The following is a 22,803-nucleotide window of genomic DNA, read 5'->3' as shown; positions in this document are numbered from 1 at the left end:
TACTGCTTTTTCACCTTTTCAGTGCTTCCCTTTAAAATCTTTTTCATTTTCTTTCACCCAGTGGCTGAGCAGAAAAGGCTCCATGTTACATCGGTGGCTCTTGGATCACAGTTTCTGAGCCATGGTGACACACAGCCAGTTTTAACCAAGCCCAAATCTGCTTCCATGCCATTTTCCTTAACCTTCACAGCCCCACGTACTCTAGACGTGGTGGCATTTGGATTTGAGTTGTTGAAGCTGTTGCCAGGCACCAGGTCTGTTAAAGCACTGTGGATGCAGCAGTTAGAGTGTGATGGATTATAGCTCTACCTGTCACCTCTCTCTCTGACTCAGACTGCATTTTCTGCTGTTACATGGTGGCCTCATGTCTCCCCTCATGTCTGAGGGGATGGTTGCCAGCCTGACAGCCCTCTAATGGTTCACCCTGTTTGGCTAAATCGCTGGTACCAAGCAACAGAGAGTAGAGCTGGGCAGACCACTGGCTGTTTTCTGTCCTGGGTGTTCTACCAAAAGACCCTCCTCAAACAAAGCTCTGCTATATAGCTGACTCACATCCTTTTTGTTCGACAGTACCTGCCGATACTTATGTATACAAATGATTCAACTGAATGTGTTCTCCTCCCTCTCGTTTATCACTGCATTCAAATTGGACATTCTGCGTATGAAAATTACAGGTTACTGTGAGCTGCATTTAAAGGGTGATTCACAGAGGAGTATAACGGGCAATTGTTGCTGGCATCTAGTGATGACTTCATCTCTTGCTGTTGTTTCTGCAACAGAGAGAAGCTTTATCTGGAAAGAGTTTATGACCGTTTGCAGAGATGTTTTAACCTTTATTTCATACTTGTCCACAAGCAATTCTTTTCTGGATATTTTCAACCCTTGAAACTATGAGACTAAAGAGCAGTTCTGTGTCCCACTTTTCCACCAAATTCTGGAGGTCCCTTTTCTAGCACTATCTTTGATGTCCTTGGGCCAGAGATCAGAGCACTGGGTGCTTTTGCAGATGTTTTGTATCACTGTCTGTCAAGTCTGGAGATAATATCACTTAGGAATGAGGACTGCCATGCAGCTGAAGAAAACAGTGGGCAAGCAATACATTGTCTTAAGTAGTCGGCAACCAGAGAGATACAAACTGCGCTGGTAAATCTTGCAATTGAAGGATGACTCTCTCTACTATGGCACAACAGCAGGAAAAATTGTGCTCATACACTCAGCACTAGAAACACAGGTGGTTTAAGAGAACCAGCCGCTTGGCTTTCACCCATATTCAGTTCCAAGACTGAGATGTTTGCAGCTGGAATGGGACTATTTCAGTTCAAAGTCAGATTGACTTCTAGAGGGGAATAGACTACTGACTTGAAGTTAGACAATTTGCAGGGATCATTCATACAGGTATGAAGCAACTGAAGTTTTCATGGCCTTTCAAGAAGAAAATTTGAGAACTTTAACCTAACGCTGAGCTCTGATTCTTAGTCAGCTTTAAAAACATTCTTCTCTGCTTTAAGAACATCTGGAGACAAGGATAGAAAGAAAATCCAACTTATTATTCAGTTCTCTCTTCTCAGAAGGATTTTGTAACAGACGCAATGCTGCCATACAGCATCTGTCTTCCCAAGACTGAACATTTCCCTGTATAGTAAGAAAAGAACATGGAGCCTGTGTTTAAGATCCATATGGGTAATCCTGGTGATAATATACATCACTGTAGAGAACTGCATTTCCAGAAATGAATATTTTTATCACAGGAGAAAATACCCCAAGAAAACTTCTATAAAAGGGACTCCATAATCTTGCCTTGAATAGGTGAATCTCAGATAGTTTTCCCAAAGGATTTTCACCTTTGCACAAATGTCTTAGTGATAATAGTTCAAGCATGAAATCTATTAGAGACCAGGCTACCAAAGCTAAAGATTTAGGGTAACTTAATAAATCGTGTATTCCAAACTAGATCATATACAGAGGTGTGAAGTTCTTTCCAATGTGGAAGTAATATCCCTTTAGTGAAGAAAAGACATTTAAAATAAGGTATCTCAGTACATTAGTGACAATTCCCAAATAGGGGCAGCTAATAGCTCAGGAACATGACAAGTGTCTGCGTTTCCTTTTTCGAGGGGTGGGAGGGTGGGAATTATTGCAGCCTAATGCCTGTACAAAGATGACTTTTATCCTGGTATGGCAGTCTATCATGGACTAAATTAGATTTTAACTCCAAGTTATTCTGTCTTTGTGGGAATTTTTAAAACCTGATCTGAAGCATATCCTCTGTGTTTCATAATGTGAGCTCAGTAGCATATACCTCCTAATGCAATTTGCATAGTCATATCCCTTCACATTCTGCTGAAAGTTTACCCTTTAATAATTCCATACAACGCTTTGTGCAGATTTAATTTAGTTCTGCCACCAGATGGCACTTGGAGTGGGTTTATGTTGGGAAAATAAGTGCATTATCTACTGCATTCTAAGGCAAAGCATTAAATCAGTTTAAAGTCAGGACACTGTTTACAAGCAAGGATTTTGCATAACATGGCACTGGGTCCTTTGCCTTTTCAATTTTGTAAGAACTCATAGGCAGTTTTTCATCAAGCAGCAAACTTGTTTCCTTTTTTTTAGAAAGAATATTTGTACAAACCTTGTAAAGAATTCTTCATAGTCTTGCAACAAATTAAAGTAAGATGAAAAGCAGAGTGTCTGAATTACACTTTTGGTGACCTTGAGTTCACAATGTGATGCTATAAATGCTCTGAAATGGAATCTGGTTGATAAGTGATTTCATCAGCATCTTTCTGAAGAAAAAAAAAGGGGGGGGGGGGGGGGGGGGGTCAGAATAAAGGAGGAGAAGGAAGTAAAAATAGGGGGGGAAAAAAGAAAAATGAAAAAAAAAGGAGAAAAGAAAAAGAGAAAATCATAGCTTACAGCTGTGGTTGCAGCAAGCAGAACAAGGGTTTTGTCTGTCTGCTGCAGGTTTTGACATTGAATATCATGGAGATAAAACCCTTTTTGTCAGGGATTCTCTTAAATAATAAGACATAAAGCAAAGGCCCGCGTGACTTCGCAAGCTGTGCTTTTGCTTTGGGGAGGGCAGTCTATCTTCGAGGAGAATGCTTATATTCAGTAAATGTTCCATCCTTGCCCTTCTAGCACGTATGGCAAATGTAGGCAGAATATCTGGGAGCTTAAAGGAGGAAAAATCCTGACTGACCCAGAAGAACAATATTCTGTTACAATGAAACTGCTGGGAACAGACTAGCAGTACAGAAAGTGCCTTACGTGGTGGGGCACTGAAGAATTGCTGTGCGCGTATTTCGTTGTCAAAGAACAAAACCCTACTTCTTTCTATCAATAAAAACATTAAAAAGTTTCTGGGAAATAGAGACTTCAGAACAAAGACAAGAGAGAAGATAGTAAAGAGATGCTAAAACTAAAAAACATAAAGGCACATGCCAACATGTCATTTCTAGAACATCCCCTGCTTTTAGATTTAATGCGGGGTAAAGGCTACGACTTCTGATTCTTGTTCTGTAAAAGTTAAGGACACACTGAAGAAAAATATCTCTCAGTATACATATAAACTACAGCCAACACTGAATAGAAAAGAAATGGAGACAAAATAGCTGAGAAGCTAAAAAAGACTGCTTACTGTCGTACCTACTTGGTTGTAAGAGAGTTAGAGTGTATCCAAGATAGAGAGGACTGCCCTTGGTTAAATGGGTTAAACGTGAGCTACAGCACTCCATGCATTTAAAAGCTTCATACAGAAATCTTTGCTTTTCCATGTGGGAAATGGACCAGATTTATTGCATAATTCACATTGTTCCTTCCTTACCAAAACCCAGCAGCGTTTCCAATGGTAGGAATTGACAGTGTCAATGTCAAGAAAATAAATTCTCCCAAACATACTGAGTATCGAAACACCTGAAGAAAGTTGCATTCATTCCCATGTCCATTCCAGAGCATAGGGCAGAGATTTAAAGAGCTCACGCACTTTTCCAGACCTTTTCTTTTCCCAAGTTCTTCCTTCGTGATTGAAACTTTATGTGTGTACAACACTGATTCTCCTGAAGAAGAAAGGAAGACTCTACCATGCCAGATCCTTCAGATTCTGCTAGGCTTGGATCTAACTCCATACACAGATAAGAAACAGTTTTCTTCTTTCCTCTTACTTGGGTCTTTATAAACCTTTGCAGCCACGTGATCAGTCTCAGGAGTGAAACCAGTGCACCTGCACTGTCTACACAGACCTCACAGAACCTGATGGCTGAGGAGCCTGAGCACAGCAATTCATCTTTGGGTAGCTGCTGTCCTTTCGGAAATGAAGCAAGTTACTTCAGAGGGTATCTGAGTTCAGAGAAACTCAAAGGCTTGTCCCAGGAGTTCGTCACAATCTCCCAATTAGTTCATTCCATATTCTGAAGTTTAAGTTTTCAGTTCTTCTTGAGGGACTGGGAATAAACTACATTTGTCATTTGTACTATTAACTTCTTTTTATGTGGTGTTTCTCCTCGTGTTCTAAGAACCTTCCCAGTGGGAAAACTCTAAAGATCTGCTTAACACTTTGATGGAGATCTCAGAGATTATTCAGATTATTCTTCTCCTCTTGAGATAATAGCCAGTATAATTTTGACAAAGTAATATGCAAAAACAGACATATCAAGAAAAATTGGCTAGTTTTTCATTTTGCATTTCTAGAATTTAAGTATCCATAATGATTTTTTTGTAGAAGCAACACATTTCTCTTCATACTTTTCCTTTTAGTACAATTGCAATCCAAAAAACTTCAAAGATCTTCAGACTGAATCAAGTTATTTTTGCCTTCAGATTGTCATTGGCAGGGTCAGTTCTGGAGTTTCCTTTGCCCTAGAAAAGCTGTTCTCTTTACTATTCTGTGGTATTCCAGAATGAAATTCCACATAAGCACCCACTGAACATTTTACTGCCACAATATATTGCCATTCCAAATTACAGATTTTTGGTCTGTGATGGAATCTCCTCTTGAGAGACGGTTCAGATATGAAAGATTTCCCTTTCAAAAGCAAGTACATCACTCCCTTTTAAACTCAAACAGGAAAGGACCTAGCTGGAAAATATTGCAGAAATTCATGCATTTTTCTCAGTTCTTTAGAGAGAGGGCAGGATGGATGCTTTCAGTTGGGCTGCTCCAAATGAAGACTTTACACTAATAGTTCCCACCCACTCGCATGTGAAGAGCCCAGCTTGTATGACCAGTTAAAAGACTGAGGATGCACTGTGTTTATGCATTGTAAGCATTTTAATTGTTAGTTATTATTAGTAACAGAAAACATACAGCCAAAGCCACATATTCCAAAAAGGGCAAAATGCCCTTGAGACTGGAGTCCCAAGGCTTATCCTTTGTTTGCTTATACAAGAATATGTTCCAAATGCAAGAGTAGATAAAAGGACATAATAAAATAAAGCTTCTTTGCCACTATTTGTCAACTATGAAACATTTTTTTCTTCATGTTAGCTTTGACAGAAATAATTCCCTTATCTTTACACCTCCATAGAGTTCAATAGAGCTTAACTACATTGCTGTAAGGCTTCTCAATGCAGTTACAGTTCAAATACTCATAATATGGAGAGAGGCCAACACTGGTTTGAAGATCAAGTGATAAAATACTTTCTGAGGCTTCTAGGTTGAAATTATAAATAACAGACTGTTACTAATGATACAGTCCAGCATCGACACAATTCACTCTGCTCTTTGTATGCTCCACAACAGTCTGAAAGGGAAGGGATAAGAAAAGATTGATCCTGTTGGACCTTAGTATTTTATTGTTCAGCTTTTCATTTCCTGGTTTTGAATCCTTGCCTAAGACATTTTGAGGGTTAGCACTATGTAAAAAGCAATGGAAATTGACTTATCTGAGTTGTGACATATTTTAGTTTTTGAAAAAGGTTCTAGTTTGAATTTGCAAATCTACTTTTAACTGTCATTGCAAACAAAAATAAATAACTTAAATTGCTCTGCTCTTCTCAGTGGTACAAGTAAAATATGATTTCTACACCTTTTTTTATAAATGAAAACTTATTTCTCCTTCTCTTTACGTAAATATATTCTCTTTTTACATGGTTCTTCACCAATCCCTAGGTCATCTTTTCATCAGCGGTAGGGGGGAGAGAGAGGGGAAAGTACACTCTGAATAAACACCGTAGCATAAGCACTTCCAGTAAAAGTGCCCCTTCTCTTCCTGCTGTTCGCATTTAATGGTGAAAAACAATCATGTCTTTGCTATACTTCAGATTTTCAATAGATCCCTTTTTTCTCTATTATGTACACAGTTAAATTTGTAATAGAAGTTCATGTTAAATCTCAATATACACGACCATGTAGAGATCCATGAACTAGATGGGACTTAGAGTGACCCCAGGATGTAAATCGTCAGCCCAGCCCAGTGCTGTAGCTGTGCTGGTTAGTCCAGGCTGCAGGGCTCCAGCTGGAGCAAAGAACTCCACCGATGCTGATGTCTCACCTCCAATATCGGAGCCAGTTCTCTGCAGAGCATTTCTCTGTGTAAACACAAAGTCATTCTTTGGGATCTTTGCCTTGCACCATTTGGCTAAGGAAAAGCCACCTGTAGCACCAGAGCACTCTTCAGAGTGTCTTGCACATATGCTGCGTTACAATGCCCACTTTACAGACAGAAAGATGGAAATTTGTTGCTTATTATGACAGAATTTTGAGATAAACTGGGGAGCAGTGATTGTGACCAGCAATCTGTAATTATCTGCTACAGACCTGCTTAGTTAATGACAGCATGTATTAACATTGCCCATTTCTACCTGCTGAACTACATCCATAGTAAGACAATATACTTTCCTGTTATGCTATTCTTGACAGTAAGTGGTGTAGCTACTCTATGGATGCTGTACAACCAGAAAAAAAACAGGTGAAGTGTTTCACAGCACTATTTAAAAACGGTCAGATGTGCATTAATATACTCAGCCAAAAGACAGTCTGGACTGCGTTGAAAGGATCTTGAACATAGGCCTTCAAGATCTTTATGCTGTTGGAACTGATGCAAAATAAATTGTTTGGCTATTTTCCCCTGAGCCTCTGCCATAAGCTTCCTTTTCAGTCACCTATGTGCTTCCTGACTGATCTGTAGATCTTACTTTGAATACTGTTTTAAACCACTTATAGTGATAAAATATCTCAAATGAGATTGAACACATAATGGCTAGAAGATACAGAGATGTACAGTACTTAAAAAAATTATCAGGGGTGAATTTTCTAGCATTCAAGATGTATTAAATGCCAAAATAAGAATCATCCATTAGTTTCGATCATACACACATGATGGTATAGAGTACATACAAATTATTTGCAATTTACATTTTCTCCATAGGAGAAAGTTTTCATTTAGAGCAGACCTCAAGAAAACTTTATTATACTATTTTATGGAAATATTTCTATTGTACTGTATATGATACTTAATGGCTTTATATCCTTGAAACAGAAAAATGTTGCAGTAAATTCATGGCATCACAACTTAGCGTTCGGTATTTCTTCCTTCTTTCAGTGAATTCATGAGTTGTAATTTAGAGAGTGTTTATTTGCTTTCCTCTTTTAGCGTTCAGCTTCTTAATCTGATTTCTAAGGTTTTTGTCCCTGCCAATATGCCTGTGTTGTTCATCTTTAACATGAAGCATTTTCCTCTGGCACTTATCTGCTATTGGCACTAGATATCTGATACTGTAGTATATATTTTTCTCCTTCACTTACTGTTTATCCTTTAAGTGAAAATATTATTCTTTAATGAAAGTTGTCCCTCATTCCAGCTCTGGTTTGTCTTGAATCTCAACTACAGTACCTAGAAATTTTTTTTTTCTACACCATTTATAAAATAAGTTTAATCATTTTATCATGCTTGGCTTGTCTGGATAGAAACATAGGCTAATCGTTCAAATGGTTTCATGGCATAGCTGTACAAATTCTACACAGCAATGCAAGAAGTATGCTAGAATAAAGTACAGAATTCTTCTGGATTGACTGATCATTCTTCCAGAAGAGTGGCTGAATTGAGTAAATGTGCTGTTTGTCTACGGAGCTGTTAAAAGGCAACTTGGTCAGATTTTCAAGGTGTAGAGAAGCTCAGTGCTTGAAAGAGGTCAGACATACAGGTAATAAATTGTCATTTTTAAAAGTGGGTTACACCTGAGAAGGGGAGGGAAGAGAACAAGCCTGAAACACTACAGTTCCTAAAAGACTTCAAGTCTTTAATGCTGCACTTTTTCTTTTCTTTTTTTTTTCAATAGTTAATCAGTACCTTGGAGTCAGACAGCAGTCCCACAGCAAACATTTGGCCTACTGGGACAACAGTACAAGTCAGCAGAGTAATTTCTATTGCCTTCTTTCTCCAGGGAGCCAGGAGCATGCAGCAAACAGGCTACAAACAATGCTGATTTTTCTCACATCACTCAGAAGATTTCCCGCCATCAGCCCACAGAGCATGAAGAAGCACTTCTGGCTGTGTGGTGAGTATGCTGTTATGGATAAGGAACATATCCGTCCTGTGTTATTAGGACAAATGAAGAGGGTAGGCGTTAAGGGCATGGTGGGAACAAGGTCTGGACCTACATTTAAAATATAACAGCCCTACTAACACTGACATTATGTTAAATCTCCAAATACAACACAGGAAAAACAAGGAGGGGTGAGGGAAGTGGCACAGTAAAAGAAGTGAACAAGAAAGAAGCAGTTTTCAATAGAATTTTTTAAGACAGATCAAAGAGAGAGTTAAGATCAAGTGCAAATAATTGCATGACTTCTGGGTCCCTGTTTTTTGTATTACACTGGCCTAATTAATTTCACATGAAAAATATATTAGAAATGCTTTTTGCTGGAAATATCTTACTTGGATGAAATTGTTATCTGGCTTTACGTTCACTGATCACATTATTAGCCATACCAAAAAACTTCTGAAATAATAACAACATACCTTAATTTTAATGCAGTGCAATAAGCCTGAAACTGACCAAACATCTAATTTAGACATGTAGAAAGTGCCAATAAGAGCCAGATTTTTTAAAGTGGACAGGCAAACAAATGTACCTGTTCTAAGACATATGGAGGACATTAAGCCAGGCACGTTTAAGTTCTGCAGGCAAGGTTCTTTTTGAACTGCAGTCAGACTTTGGACCAGATGCTGGCACTAATGGTCCAACAGCCACAAATTGTGCTCTGCAGGGTATCAATTCACCAGGCAGCAAGACCTGAGACAGTCTAAAATTATGATCATCTTAAGGATTCACTGAAGTGGGATGGGATATTTATTTATTGCTAATAATAAATCAGTAAGAGGATTCTACTTACTGAATGAGCAACATTTCCTTTAATATTAAAATATTCCTCGACACTTTCTCTGGCAAAAATTAACCATGCATTATTTACCTTATAAAATTCTCTGCTGCCATCTGTCACATGACAACAAAATGTGATGGAATACTGGTGGGAAGGTTTGACCTATACTGCCACCCCATCAACATCCACCTCTGGCATAGTGTGTTAAAATAGTAAAATAGAAGGCATTACTTTAAGAGCGCCCCATGTATTATTGCTCAGCTCATCTAGCAAGACTGTAAGTGACTGAACAAGATACAGTTATTCCATGTGGGAACTGAAGTATTTGCTTAAATCTGTAAAAGAAGGAAAGTAATAACTTTAAATGACCCATACCTCTTTAGCAGTGTTCCATGATTACCATGAACTCAGGGTTACCTACCCAAGATCTCTTTGAAAGACAAGCTAGCTGTACTTACTGCTGCACACTTCAGCATTCCTTTTTGTGAAGTGCTTTATAAGCTTCTTGTGTTTTGAGTGTCTTACTTTGCATTTATTTTGCATATAAAAAATAAGTTCTCTTGCTCTACTTATTTACACCTGACAAGCATCCTGGTCTGCACAAAGAAAATGATGTGGGGTTCCTCAGTGAGATGTTGTGATAAGCGTTTCCTTCCAAAATGGGCAGGCCATTCTTCTGTTACATTCTGTAGAAGTAATTACTCATAAATTCAATAATTCTGGTGAGATTTATAAAAAAAGCTTGGCTTCTTAAAAGAGTAGCTAAAGATTTTTCTGTGAATTTGCAGTCCCCAGCAGGAGTGTAATTAGCCCTTTGTGCTTCAGTCATGTTAATACAGACAGCAGGCCTTGGTTGCAGCATGTGTGGCCAGAACAAAAGTAACAGTTCTGAGGATAACTTCTTTCTACCTTAAGAGCAGAATACACATTCAAATGACTAGATGGATCTCCTCACCTCTTCAGTAAGCTGTTGGGGTAGGGATTGTGACAAATATCTTCTAGATTTCCGTTCCAAGAACTTCAGCCCCTCCCTCCAAGGAGGGATGGGGAGAGCCCAGTCTCCAGCCTCCCAGTAGGCTGCTGCGATTCCCCCACTCCTTCAGCCTGCTGCACCAGCTGTACTCCCAAAGCAATGCATCCTGGCTGTACAGGGAGGGCTGACTTTCCAAGAGTGTACCAGTGCCATTTGTGACAGCAGCAACAACTGCTGTGAGGAAATCATACTAATTGGAAGCTTGAAAACTTTAAAGGTGGAGAAAAGAGAAAACAAGAAAAATATTAAGGAGATAAGGAGAGGAAGGGGGGAGAAAAGCACTTATTCACCTTATCTTTTTCCTGCAATATCTCCTTCTGTTTCCCTTTCCTATTCCGTTTTCTTAAGTGTTTCCATCTGTACATGTGTGGATGATATAGGACTCCAATCTCAGCAACTTTTCTTGGCCTGATGCAACCTTAACTGGAAGCAGCATCTCACCGACAGAGGTCTCAGATGTCGGAGCCGCTGACGGAAAGGCAGCGGTCTCTGCTACGCAGCGGTTAGCTCGAGTGTGACTCCGAGCGTAGTGCTGGAGAGCTCCCGGCTGTGAGGGAGCCGGCACCCCGGTGCCACTTCCGCAATAAATTACCGTTTCCTAGGTGGGCCAGGGAAAATCTTTGCTCTTACATCAGGTCTTGCAGAGCGGATTCCCCGCATGGCTGCCCTACCCTGCCTGCCTTACCCCGCCTGCCTTCCCGCACAGCGCGCTTTTTCCCGAGCCCAGGGGGCAGAGCGCGCCCGTAGAGCAGGGTGGCACGGGCTAAAAGCTCCCCTGCCCGCGCCGTTCCCGGAGCTCTTCCCCCACCGAGCTCCGGCATCGGCCCCCCCCAACGCGGGGACGGGTGGCGGCGCCCGCGGAAGGCTGCAGCGGGCCGCCCAGGGATGCGCCCCTCCGCGGAGCCGCTCAGCCCCCGGCCCCCCGCAGGAGGCAGCTCGGCTACTTAAAGCGCATCCCCGACAGCGGCGGCCCCCGCGGCTGTGACGGGCGGGCGGCGAGCTTCGGCGCGAGAGCGACCGGAGCCGGCGGAGAGCCGCAGCACCGAGCGGGTTGCGGGCTCCCATGCCGGGCTGCGAGCTCCGCGGGGGCGCGGGCGCTGCCAGGCGACGGGCTGACCCGGCTGCGGCTCCGGCGGGGCGGGACAGCGCCCGTGCGCCAGCGGCAGCGCGGCGGCGGCGGGGCTCCGCGCAGCTCTGGCGGTGGCTCTCGCCGGCAGCTCGGCGTCCGCGGTCCCCGCCGGCTCTGCCCTCGCTCGGTAGTGGGAAGCCGAACGCCAGCAATGGCGGCTCGGACTAGGAGCCGCTGCGCGCCGCTCCTACGCTCGCCTGGGCAGCGACTGCTCTAGGAGGGGAAGAGCGGAGCTAGCAGGGGGGCTGGTTTCCGGCGGGTTATTTATTTCTTCCCTCTCGCTTAAGTTCCCGGCGGAGCGGGCTGGTCGGCACCTGCGCCCCCCACCTGCTTCTCTGAGGGTGAGAGGTGTGGGGAGGCCATGGAGAGCCCGGCGGAAAACCCTAGCAAGGCGGCGGAGTACCTGAAGGAGCTGAACAAGATTATTGAGACGCAGCAGGAGCTGCTGGAGAAGCAGAAGCGGAGGATAGACGAGCTAGAGCAGCAAGTGGCCAAGTTGTACCATGAAAATGCCTGTCTCCAGGATGAGCATCACCGGCACCTGGCCACATGCAGGCTCCAGCAGGGCGTCCCCCCCGCGTACCCGGGGGTGCTGAGCGCCATCCAGGAAAACGCAAAGCACGAAAAGTAAGCGGCTCCCGCGTTTGCGTGCCCTTTTCGAGGAGGGTGTTTCTCTGGTGGGGCTTTCCTTCTCGTTCGTCTCCTGCCTTCGGTTTCTTAAGGCCATCCCGCGTACAAGCTCTGAGAAGAGCGCAACTCCCCTCCAGCGTGCGCCGAGGAGGGAGCCCTGGGCGGCTCGGCTCAGCGGGCAGCTCGCCGCGAAGGAGGGGGTCCTCGCCAGGCAGAGGCGGCCTCAGCCCGGTCCCCGGGCTCCTTTCCCATTTGGAAGCCAGCGCTTCACCGGCGCTCCGGTCAGGATTCCGAGGAGAGCTTCTCCCCAGGGTCTGAGCTGCGGCAGCACGCCCGGGGCTCCCCCAGGCAGGTTTCTCTGCCTGCTGCGCCTGTAGTTTTCTCTACACTATCTCTGCCGCCGGTGCCCCGGCAGCCCCGCGTGCTTCTAGGGATGCCCCTGGGCACTCCACCTTCGCAGCGCTAACGGGGCGCTGGGAGAAACGGGGCGAGCCTTCTCCCTAGGGCCTGTTCCCGGCCGTTCCAGCATCGGGGCCCCTCGGGAAGCCGTTGCCCCCCGGGGGTACGGGCGGGAGCCCCCGGAGCCGCCCGCGCTCACCGGGCAAGTGGTGCCGGTTCCCCGCCGGCCGGACACGGGTCCGCCGCTCCTCCCAGCGCTTCGGGCAGCGCGCAGCGGCCGCGCTCTCGCCGCTAACGAAAGTGACCCAGAGAAGGGGTCAGCAGACCCTGGCAGCTCGCCACAGCGCGAACTGACTCATCCAAACGCGGGCTCGCCGCTTTCAGAGACACGTTTGTTCCAAATCTTTGCGTCTACTTGCAGACTCAATAATCTGCAATTAATCGTGGCTCCTTTGCAGTGTGCAGAAAGCTGCTTAATTGTGCGCGATTCATAGTAACAGAAATTCGAGAATAGCAATAACTGAAGTCGGAGCGTTTACCCGCCTCGTTTCTACTGACGGACAAGTAATTTAAGACTTAGTTTTACTTGAATTGAGTGGGAAAAGCATGCATCGTATTAAGAGCCCACTTCACTGCTCTGCTACAGCACAAAGAGCTGCTTGTGCTCTGGTACACTGGAGTTTCCCGTGTTTACAAATAAGCTCTCGGGCTCAGGCCGGGGTTGTGCCGGAGCCGCCCCGCAGCGCTGCGCGCCCTCTCCCGGCTCCCAGCGCCGCGCCGGACCGGCCCCGCTGCCCCCCCGAGTCCGCCCGCCCGCTGCTCCGAGGGGTGAGGTGCCGCTCCTCGGGGAGATGCCCGGCTCAGGGCCTCCCGTCTGCTTTCCGCCGCTGCCCGAGGTAGGCAGGGCGCGGAACGCGGCTCGGCTGCCCGCAGGCATCCCTCAGGAGGCCCGGCCGGGAGGGTGTCTCTCGGAGAGCCGGGATCTGCCCCCAGCCCGCTGATGGGCTTGTTATGATCTGGGAGGAAGTGTCGCTGCGTCGTCCCGAAATTGCGTTGCCCTGAACTTATGTTTTTTTATTGTACTGCTGGGGGAGTTGAAGGAAGTGGAGAAAGGGTCGCTGGTCACCCACTGCCCCTTCTGCGTGCTCCTGTTCCCGAATGTCTTTCACCCCCTCGGTGTGGCAGAGAGGGAAGGAAGCAACCCCACCCCCAGCTCCCTCCCTGCTGTCTGTGCTAACAGCGCAGGGTGTTCTAGCGGCGCTGGAGTGGTCCTTTCAGACTTCTTTTTCATAGAGATGTCTCCAGGCAAGCTAAGCAAATAGCTCCTTAAACACGCTGGAGAGCATATGCTGTCGTTTAACAACCAGTCCTCATTATAAGCAGGAAGAGCTATTTCCAGGAAATACATATGAAGTACAAATTTACAGAACATGGAAATGTACAGAAAGTATTTACCCAAATCCTACCCCATGCACTCATTCCCAGTTTCGAGGATTTCCTGTGGCCGTGCAGTTAGTATAAGATGTCAGCTCAGCTATCTGGTCCCATTTGTCTCTCGCAAACGACATTACTAAAATTGTACAAATGGCTTGCCTTGTTTGATAACATCTCATCTCCACCAGCCCAAGACTCATTTGCAGAGCCCTTTTTGGGCAGGCAGCTCTGAGGACTTGAAGGCTTTTAAGTCTCTTAAGTGGATTTGATGCTGGGATCAGAATTAATCTGGGATATTTATGGCAGAGATGTATCGCTGTGAGGCATACCCTGCGGGGCTTAGTGGGGAAGCTGGGAGACAGCCCGCTATGTCTGGTCCTGGGCTCTCTGGCCTACATGTACATCCAGGGGAGTCAGATCTTCAGAGCCTCTTTCACATAAAAAATCCTGTCCCCTCTTCCCCCTGATTTATCATCTTACCTCTTTGTTTTGTATGGAATGAGCCTGGGCCCCTCTCCAGGTCACCACGCATCATCGCTGTGTAGGGGGATCACAGCTGTGGGCTCCCCAGCTGCGGTGTTGGGGCTGTGGCAGCAGCTGCTGTGGCTCCAACTACCTGGCAGCAGGTGCGACAAGCCAGCTTCAGATCAGTTTAATGTCTGGATGCAGAAACTGGAGGAGGTCTCCAACTCAGAAGACAGAACATGCCCTTGTTTCAAGGCCTTCTTCCAGTCCTGCAGCTACTTTTGCTTTCTGAAAGCTTAACCTGAAGATTATGGCTGTCTGTAGCTTCCCATTCAGGGAGGAAAAATCTCAGTTTCTTCACAGTTAAATGTTATGTGCACCTTGCATATGTTTAATTGGGGAATAAGGATTCCTTCTCTGCAGAAGTTCTGTAACAGTTCAATATCAAGTGTAGATAATGCTTGCTTTGGATATCTGCGGTGTCAGGAGGAAGGCGGCTTGTGAGATGCTGTGTCCTCCTTGTTCCCTCATGAACAGACCCACCTTCATCCCAGCGCAGCAGGGTTGCTTTGTGCCCAGGTGCTGGCAGTGATTACTGCTTCAAAACTGGAGCAAATGGAAACCTTTGTAAAGGAAACTGGGATTCTCTTTGCCAAATGCTTCATAAAATCAGTACTTTTAGGAAGAAATCTATGCTTCTGGGAAGTCATCAGTGGAATTTGTACCTTAGGGCTTAAGTAGTTTTTCCTTAAAAGTTTAGACTCCTGTCTTCAGACTTCAACCTGTGTAAAGCAGGTGCTGCTCACTGGCACTGCAGTGTCAAGACGGTGTCACATTACCAAATGGTAGCTTACTTGCAATAGCATAGAAGTGTTATACAAGCTCTGAAACTTTCAATTTATATCAGTAGGAATAATATAGCTGAAGTCTGACTAAATAATTTGGAGAAGTTGGCAGATTTGTTTGAGGAATTGCTGTGTTCTATTACTGTTAGTGAGCACAGTAATAGATTTCTGCAAGAAAAAAAAGAGTCCAAAAAAGAAAGTAAAAGTAGTCAGTTGTTCCCATAAAAAAAGAGCCAGAGTAGAAAGGATGTCTGTGTAGTGCAGGTTGCTGAGTGCAGAAGGCGAGTGCATGGGATGGGTTAGTAGGTGCACTCACTGTCTTACAAGGAAGACAGTGTACCAAGAAAAGTTTGGGTGGTGTTTCACTTAATTTTGTACTAATTTGCTGAGTGTGAATCAAACAAAATCTACAAGTATAATTGAGGATAATTAGTTGATTGCAAAGCTTTGTTAAATGTAGTGAATCAGCATGTTAAGTATAACAGTAGATATTTAGATATTTAGTCTTGAGAAAAGAAGACTGAGAGGGGACCTGATCCAGGTCCGTAAATATCTAAGGTGTGTGGGGCAGGGTGGCGAGGCCAGACTGTTTTCAGCAGTGAGTGGAGACAGGACAAGGGGAAACAGCTGGAAACTGCAGCATAGGAAGTTCTGCATAAATGCATGCAAGAACTTCTTTAGGCGAGGTGACGGAGCACTGGAACAGGCTGTCCAGGGAGGTGGTGGAGTCTCCTTCTCTGGAGATGTTCCAGACCTGCCTGGATGCCGACCTGTGTGACCTGCTGTAGGGAACCTGCTTTGGCAGGGGGGTTGGACTCAATGATCTCTGGAGGTCCCTTCCAACCCCTACAATTCTGTGATTCTGTGAATTAACTATTTAAGTTGCATAAGCCTAACTTGCAATTAGTTCATTTCATTTAATATTTGATAAAACACCAAAAACTTCTAAAATTCAGATGTTCAGTGTAAGGAAGAAATGTTCAATACACCAACTTTTGTAAAGCACCTCCTAATGTAAATATGGGCAAACCAGCTGGCATGTTACCAGCCTGGGGAGTGATGTTTTTGCTAAACCTAACCAAGCTAACTTCTTTTCTGCTTTTTACCGTGAGAAATCTCTTTTTGTTTGGGGAGGAGGTATAGAAGGAATTGTTTGTTAAGATGGAACAATCTCAGAGCTCTGTTATTTGCAGCTCAGTCTAAATTCTGTACCTGTCCTGACTGATTTGTTTTTAAATGAATTTAAAAATGGCTTTGTTCTCTGGGGAGAAAAAGTCACAGTCAAGAGCATTACGAAGTCTCCAGCATTTAGAAGACACTCTCAATCTGAGCTGAGGTGTGCTCAGTGCGATCTAGTGAGTGGCACTGTCTCTGTGGTGCTTTGTGAAGGCTGCTTTATGGCTTACATAAAATGAGCTTGTGACTTTGCATGTCGCTGTTGGCAGTGAGTGCTACCCTTGCACACAGTCTCAGCAGGAAGCCAAAGATTGCATTAGTGTAGAGACCAGCCTGACTTTTTTGCCTCCAGAGATGTTCTCTGCTGAGACAGACTGTTCGTATGACGTAAATGATGTTTCAGGATTTGTGCTGCTTTTGGATGGAAGCTTGTTTTTGTTTGCCTTAATTAAAGTAGAGTTATCTGACATCTGTTAAAGAGTGCTCGTGTTTGGGCAAGATCTTGCTTTCTCTGCCTTCTTGTCAGAAGGAAATGTACACCAGATACTTTTGTTCAGCTCTTTTTCAATCAGCTACGGGAAGTGTGATTTGTGACTGATAGTCCTGCTGAAAGAAGCCTACAGCAGAAGTGCAGATTACTACTAAATTCTCACTTCTACTTCCACTTCCACTTCTCTTTCATGAGCTTATTTTGCTCATGAAAGTTATCTTACTTTTAAGTGGAAAGCACGGTCTGTATCCAAAGCAAACACTTCGCTGTGACTAAATGCTATTTATTCTTTATCATTCCTATGTCAGATAGGGATGATATAAGACTGAGGTTGGGCAAAACTTAAACTTACATTTTGAAATAAACGAAAAGTGTTTCGTGCATTTTATCTTTGGTATGTGATTGAACAGACCACTAAGTTATGAGAATAAGGATTTGATGCCGAGGGCAGTGCTTTTTCTCTTGAAGCATGTGTTTCAACATTAGTGTTATTTGTACGCAGCAGATGAGTGAGTATCTCTTAAAACAGGCATTTGTTGTTCTGGCAGACAGTGGGAAATCGATACTGTGAAGGTGTGTAATAAGACAAGAACTTGCTAACATAACTCAACTAAATTATTTTGCTTCTGCTGAAAAATGGGCAAATTCTTTTGCTGAACATCTGCTAAATGGGTAAGAAAAATGAAAAAAAAATAATTTGACTGTGGTTGTGTACTATGTAACTAATAAAAAAAGTTAGAAAGAAGGGGAGGGGGAGCAAAAAGCACAGTGACAAAACAGTGTGCTGGTATCAAGAACAATCCTGGAAATCAGAGGAGAGAGTGAAAATACGGTGTGTGGATAAAACAGTAAAAATGCATGCTATTTTAACAGAGCAAATTTTACTTTGACAAATGCAGCAGGAGGTAACCCACCCTATTGAGTCCTGAGTTTGAATACGATTTCAAAACTCGAAGTGAATTGTCTTGCTTAAAGCAGATCAGACCTAAACAATTCGTTCCCAGTGAATCTGAAAATATTCTCTAATGAGCCCTTCTTTCCTGCTGACACAGAACACAACTTGTGAGCTTCCTAATTTTAGTATTCTTGTTTGGAACTTCAAGAACCAAGCACTCTTTCATGCTGGTCCGTGCTCTGATGTTCTTCCTTAACAGTTCATTGCCAAGGAAATAGAAATGCATTTCCAAACATATATTTATGGAAAATATTGGGATATGGTCATGGATCCTATTTTTTCAGCAAGCAAAGGAGAGCTGCTATAACTATTGTGAGTGAAGTACAAGGACCAAGATCCTCTTCCCCCTCTTCCAAAATATCTGACTCCAAAACAAGCCTATACATGTGTCTGTATATGTGTATGTACATGTATGTGTTTGTGTAACTATACATACCAGCAGCATACTGATTACTCTGAATTTCTAAGGTGAGGTATGAGATGGAAGACCCAATTCTTAATCTTCTAGGTCCTACCAAAAATATCTGTGTGTACAGTATGTGTGAAACAGAGGCACTTAAAGGCCCTGTTGCTCAAATCTAACATCTTGTTGGCCTGGTTATTTACATAGGAAGACAAATTTCCATAAAACCTCTGGGAAGGTGTCTTCTGCAAGAGGGTGAGTTGCGGCTTTTTTGAGAACATGAAGCAAAATACATAATGCTCAAAGGAAGAGCTCTGTAGCAAGAGCCTTTTTAATGGTAGGTTGTAGAAGCTATGAGGAAAGAACGAAGTATTTCAAGACGTTTTCTTGCAGCATACTGATAGTATAGTAAATAATTAGATGCTTCTTGCAAATAGCATCTCAAAAAATTAGTCTTACTGGATCTAAAAATGAAATGGGTCTTATGTACAGGCCAATGGCACTGAACTGAAACTGCTGTGTGAGATTCAATGCTGTACGTCAGGCCATGGCCTCTAAACAGAGTTTCTGCCTTGAATGATTACAGAAGTGTATGTGTTCCCTCAGGACATCTTTAAAGAGCATGAGAACATTTGGGAATGGCCATAGTAGCTGCTTCCTCCGCATTTCCAATTCTGACACTATTTAATTTTGTGGGCACCTGAACAGCACAACTGTGCAGACCTTCAAAACACTGCAACACACTGAGGTTCCCCTGAGTTTATGGCTCAACGGGAATTCCAGTCCCTGGTGTGGGAAGAGTTGCGTATGAAGTAGGCAGCTTATATCAAGACTAATGTTTGTGTCTGTACCCTGTTTGTCGGGGGGCTCCTGTCCTCCACCTGCAGGTGGCAAGGAGGTCATCTCATGCTACTCACTGAGGGTGTGTGGGAAGCTGCTTAGGTAAGTGGATTTTGCAGACCAGAAGTACTTCCTGATGTGCAGCCCACACTTGCATTATTCTAGTTTGATCCTATCACTCCTACTCATACCCTCTCTGCTGTGTTAATTCCTTCTTTTTTCTGCCTGTGTTTTGCCGTCTGCGGGTACTTTCAGGCTGTTTTTGCCAATGCTCATTGCTTTCATCTTAGCTCAGTGAGACTGTGAATGAGATTGCCATCATTTCATTCTGCCTGCATCCTTGCCTAATTGTACTATTTTTCTCTGTGGAATTGTTGAGTTAGATATTTGAACAGTCTGAACAGGCTTTGATATAGCAGGGCAGCATGGTTTGAAGGAATAGTGTATGATATGCATTCTGGCTGGGTTTTAGGTGATGAGGACTGCTTGCTTACACCCCCTCCCCCTTTGCTATGGGGTTCCTCTGCAGATTCCTAACAGTATTTCTTTGAGATACTGGATTTCTCATTTGTTGTAGTTTATCGCATTACAGATAGTGGAAGAAATGTTGGTTTGTGCAAGCTAGAAATCTGGATAAGAACTTTTTGCCTTTCCACAGTCATTACCATGGTACTGTAATTAAGGACAGAAGTGAGAAAAATATGTATTTATTCCCTGTTATTTGCCTTTAGCTAAACTAAGCACAGATAATGATTGTTATTATACAAATGAATGTGTCAATGTTAAGGTTTCGAATCATCTCTTAATAATTTGTTCAGATTTAGGTGAAAAAATATTGCATATATTATCTTTTTTTTTTTTTTTTTTAATCTCGTGTTCCTTAATGGCCAGATGTTAACTTACTTGGTTTAATTGTTATTTGCACAGTTAGTGTAATGGAAAAATATTCACTGCCATGCAGTAAAATAGAACAGTTTTCACAAAAGAATCTTGAAACCTAATACTTAATTCTTCGAATGGCAAATTCTATAAATGAATCTCTTCTTTTTGTTTAGTTCTGGATGGACTAACAGCTCTCCCGATCCTAAAATACCAGCATTTCAGAGTCTCAGTGACTTGTGCTCCCTCTGCTGGGCTCCTGGTAATAGTTCAGTGTTCACTAGTTTAGGAAGAGTACGTACAGATACGTATGTATATGCATTAGTGTAGTGTAGAATCTTCTTCTGAATGGCTGCATCTCTACTATTTTGGCATCTCTGCTGGAAAGCCTTACAAATGTGACAAAAGATTTCTCAAGTTTTTTATTCTAGTGTCTTGAAGTGCAGAGGCAAACTTTTAAAGTGCTGTTAAGATCACATAGAATCACAGAATGGCCTGGGTTGGAAGGGATCTCAAGGATCATGAATCTCCAACTCCCCTGCCACAGGCAGGGCCACCAACTTCCCCGTTTAATACTAAACCAGGTTGCCCTAGGCAGATATTAGTCTGCTCTAAGAAATCTGGATTGTTCCCACTGCTGTGCTAGATAAGAAAAATACCGCTGTTGAATAGTTCTCTACAGCAATTCATTAAGATCTAATTATTTGAATGACGATAACATTTCCAGCCATGTTTTCCTGACAACTGTGATTGGAACACACACATGCTCTAGTGCTATAAAAAACAAACATAACAAATAAACAAACAAAAAAAACCAAAAAACAACACCACCACATGTAGTTCAGATGTACCAGGTACAAAGAGTTCTCTACTCTGAATAATTGAATAAATGCAACAGAGAAAAGAAGGTGGGATGCCATAATCCTGTCCTTTTCCAAAAACTTAAGGTGTACTTTGGACCTAAGGTTTGTCTGAACTTCTCCATCTTAGCTAGATTTCTCTTAGCTGAAAAAAACTGCAGCTTATGTGTTTGGTTCGAAGCTTTGAATTTTGGGGGGCATTGAAACATACAGCTATCTGGTACATAAACTGCAAGCTTTATTACAACCTGAGTCTGCCAAATAATAAGCTCTTTTCCCAGGTTATGGGAACTGGTCATGCCCACCTCTGAAAAACTGATTTCTGCTAGATTTTTAACCGACAACGAAGTTGGACTTCCAAATAGTACAATATAATCATTCTGAAAGGAATAAACTCTGAGCTATGGAGAGCACAGGCCTGGAAGACATATTTAAAACCATTAACATAATGCTTTATTGGTCATATCTAAAATTTAGTTGTAAATTTGAGTAACGTAAGGTCTATGAATGTTGAAATGAGTATTGAACAAGGTGAGATTTGACCCTCTTTCTGAACTCTGTACTTAGGTTTTTGCATTACCATTTGAAACAATCATTTTTGGAGTCTCTGAAATGTCATGATTTGATATTGTCAACCTCTGTTTAGGATTTGCAAAACTACTTTTAGTGGGTGGATGATGTTTTACAATATTTCTAACAAGCATTAACTATTTCTACCATTACCATGCTGAATGGTAAATGAACGCCTAGCCAACTTCCTGGCTGCTGGTGTTGAACTAGTATGCACCAAGCTGTGCATTCAAACAAATTTCAAATACTTGCAAACTAACACAGCTGTTTTTAGCATCCTTTGTGTTTACTGAGTGTGATGCTATAACCACTATTTGCAGAACCCTCTGTTTCTCCTATCTCTAAGTTTCAAGCTCTTTGTTTTATAAAACAGATTTTGCTGATCTTATGACCAAATTCTCCAGAGAGTGGTTTCCTCCTATATTTTTCCATTGTGGAATTGTGAACATATCTAATCATCGAAGGAGCATTTTTTCCTTTATTGCTCCACAGTTTTCCTCCAAATGGGATGTCTATTAAAAGAGGAGCTTAGAGAGTATGGTCTCAAATGCTCTGCGTTCAGTGCTGTACATTACAGAGTGCCATGGATATCATTGAAAGTTTCAGGGTGTGTGAAAGCACTTTCATGAAGTCACAGACCAGATTTGATTTTGCAGTTACTCAGTAAGTAAATATTTGAATTTGAGAACTTAATCAGCTGGTCATATGAGGGGATCAACATGCACCGCATCCCCCAAAATTACAGTGGCTTCTCTATGCTTTGTAAAGCCTTGGAAAACAGGAGGAGTAACCCAGCTTGGGTCTCCTGCAAAGTATAGAAGACTTCCAACTCTTCTTGCCCCAGTCATCATACTCTTGAAATAGTCTTTAAAAAAGAAAAGAAAGCATCTTCAACCCTCGGTGAACACTATAAAGATTCCTATATGACCACTAAGTTGTTTAGGAGCTTGGCTTTTGCTACTGTGAAATGTGGTCAAGAGTACCCAGATGATAATTGCTTATGCCAAGAAAGTGCCAGTATAACTAAAGAAGAAACTTTCAGAAGTTCTAACTGCATTTAAATTAGGAGAGTAGTGACTTATTGAAATAATAGGATGACAAGGTGTATTGGAAAGGTGACTACTTTATGGAGGTATTAAGAGTAAGTATCAGCCTGACAGTCTACAAACTTGGACTCAGTTGTCCCCAACAGTTAGAGGAATAAGCTGAAGAGAATTTCTTGCCCATTGGCAGTTGTGACCTCCTGCTCAAGAGAAATACTGTGTTGTGGCAGTTGGCAGTGATAGGTTGCACACTCTTGGACTGGTAGACTTCAATATATAGTTGGAGCTGTTTACACGTTAGAAATAGGATGCTGTAATAAGATGAGCTAA

General features: G+C 43.0%; 1 protein-coding gene across 4 annotated transcripts in view; it reads left to right on the top strand.

Annotated features, from left to right (window-relative positions):
* Window positions 1-11,546: 11,546 nt before the first annotated feature.
* IQSEC1 (IQ motif and Sec7 domain ArfGEF 1) overlaps window positions 11,547-22,803 on the top strand; it is a 315,077-nt gene continuing 303,820 nt past the window's right edge. For all 4 annotated transcript variants that reach the window (XM_048957702.1, XM_048957701.1, XM_048957700.1 and 1 more), the window contains exon 1: window positions 11,547-12,111. In XM_048957702.1, coding sequence (XP_048813659.1) covers window positions 11,846-12,111 — 266 coding nt within the window. In that variant the 5' untranslated portion in view covers window positions 11,547-11,845. The remainder of the gene's footprint in view (window positions 12,112-22,803) is intronic.

Source organism: Lagopus muta, chromosome 11 (assembly GCF_023343835.1).
Source record: "Lagopus muta isolate bLagMut1 chromosome 11, bLagMut1 primary, whole genome shotgun sequence".
Lineage (NCBI taxonomy): Eukaryota > Metazoa > Chordata > Aves > Galliformes > Phasianidae > Lagopus > Lagopus muta.
Note: the sequence above shows the minus strand (reverse complement) of the source record. Positions and strands in the feature narration are given on the sequence as shown.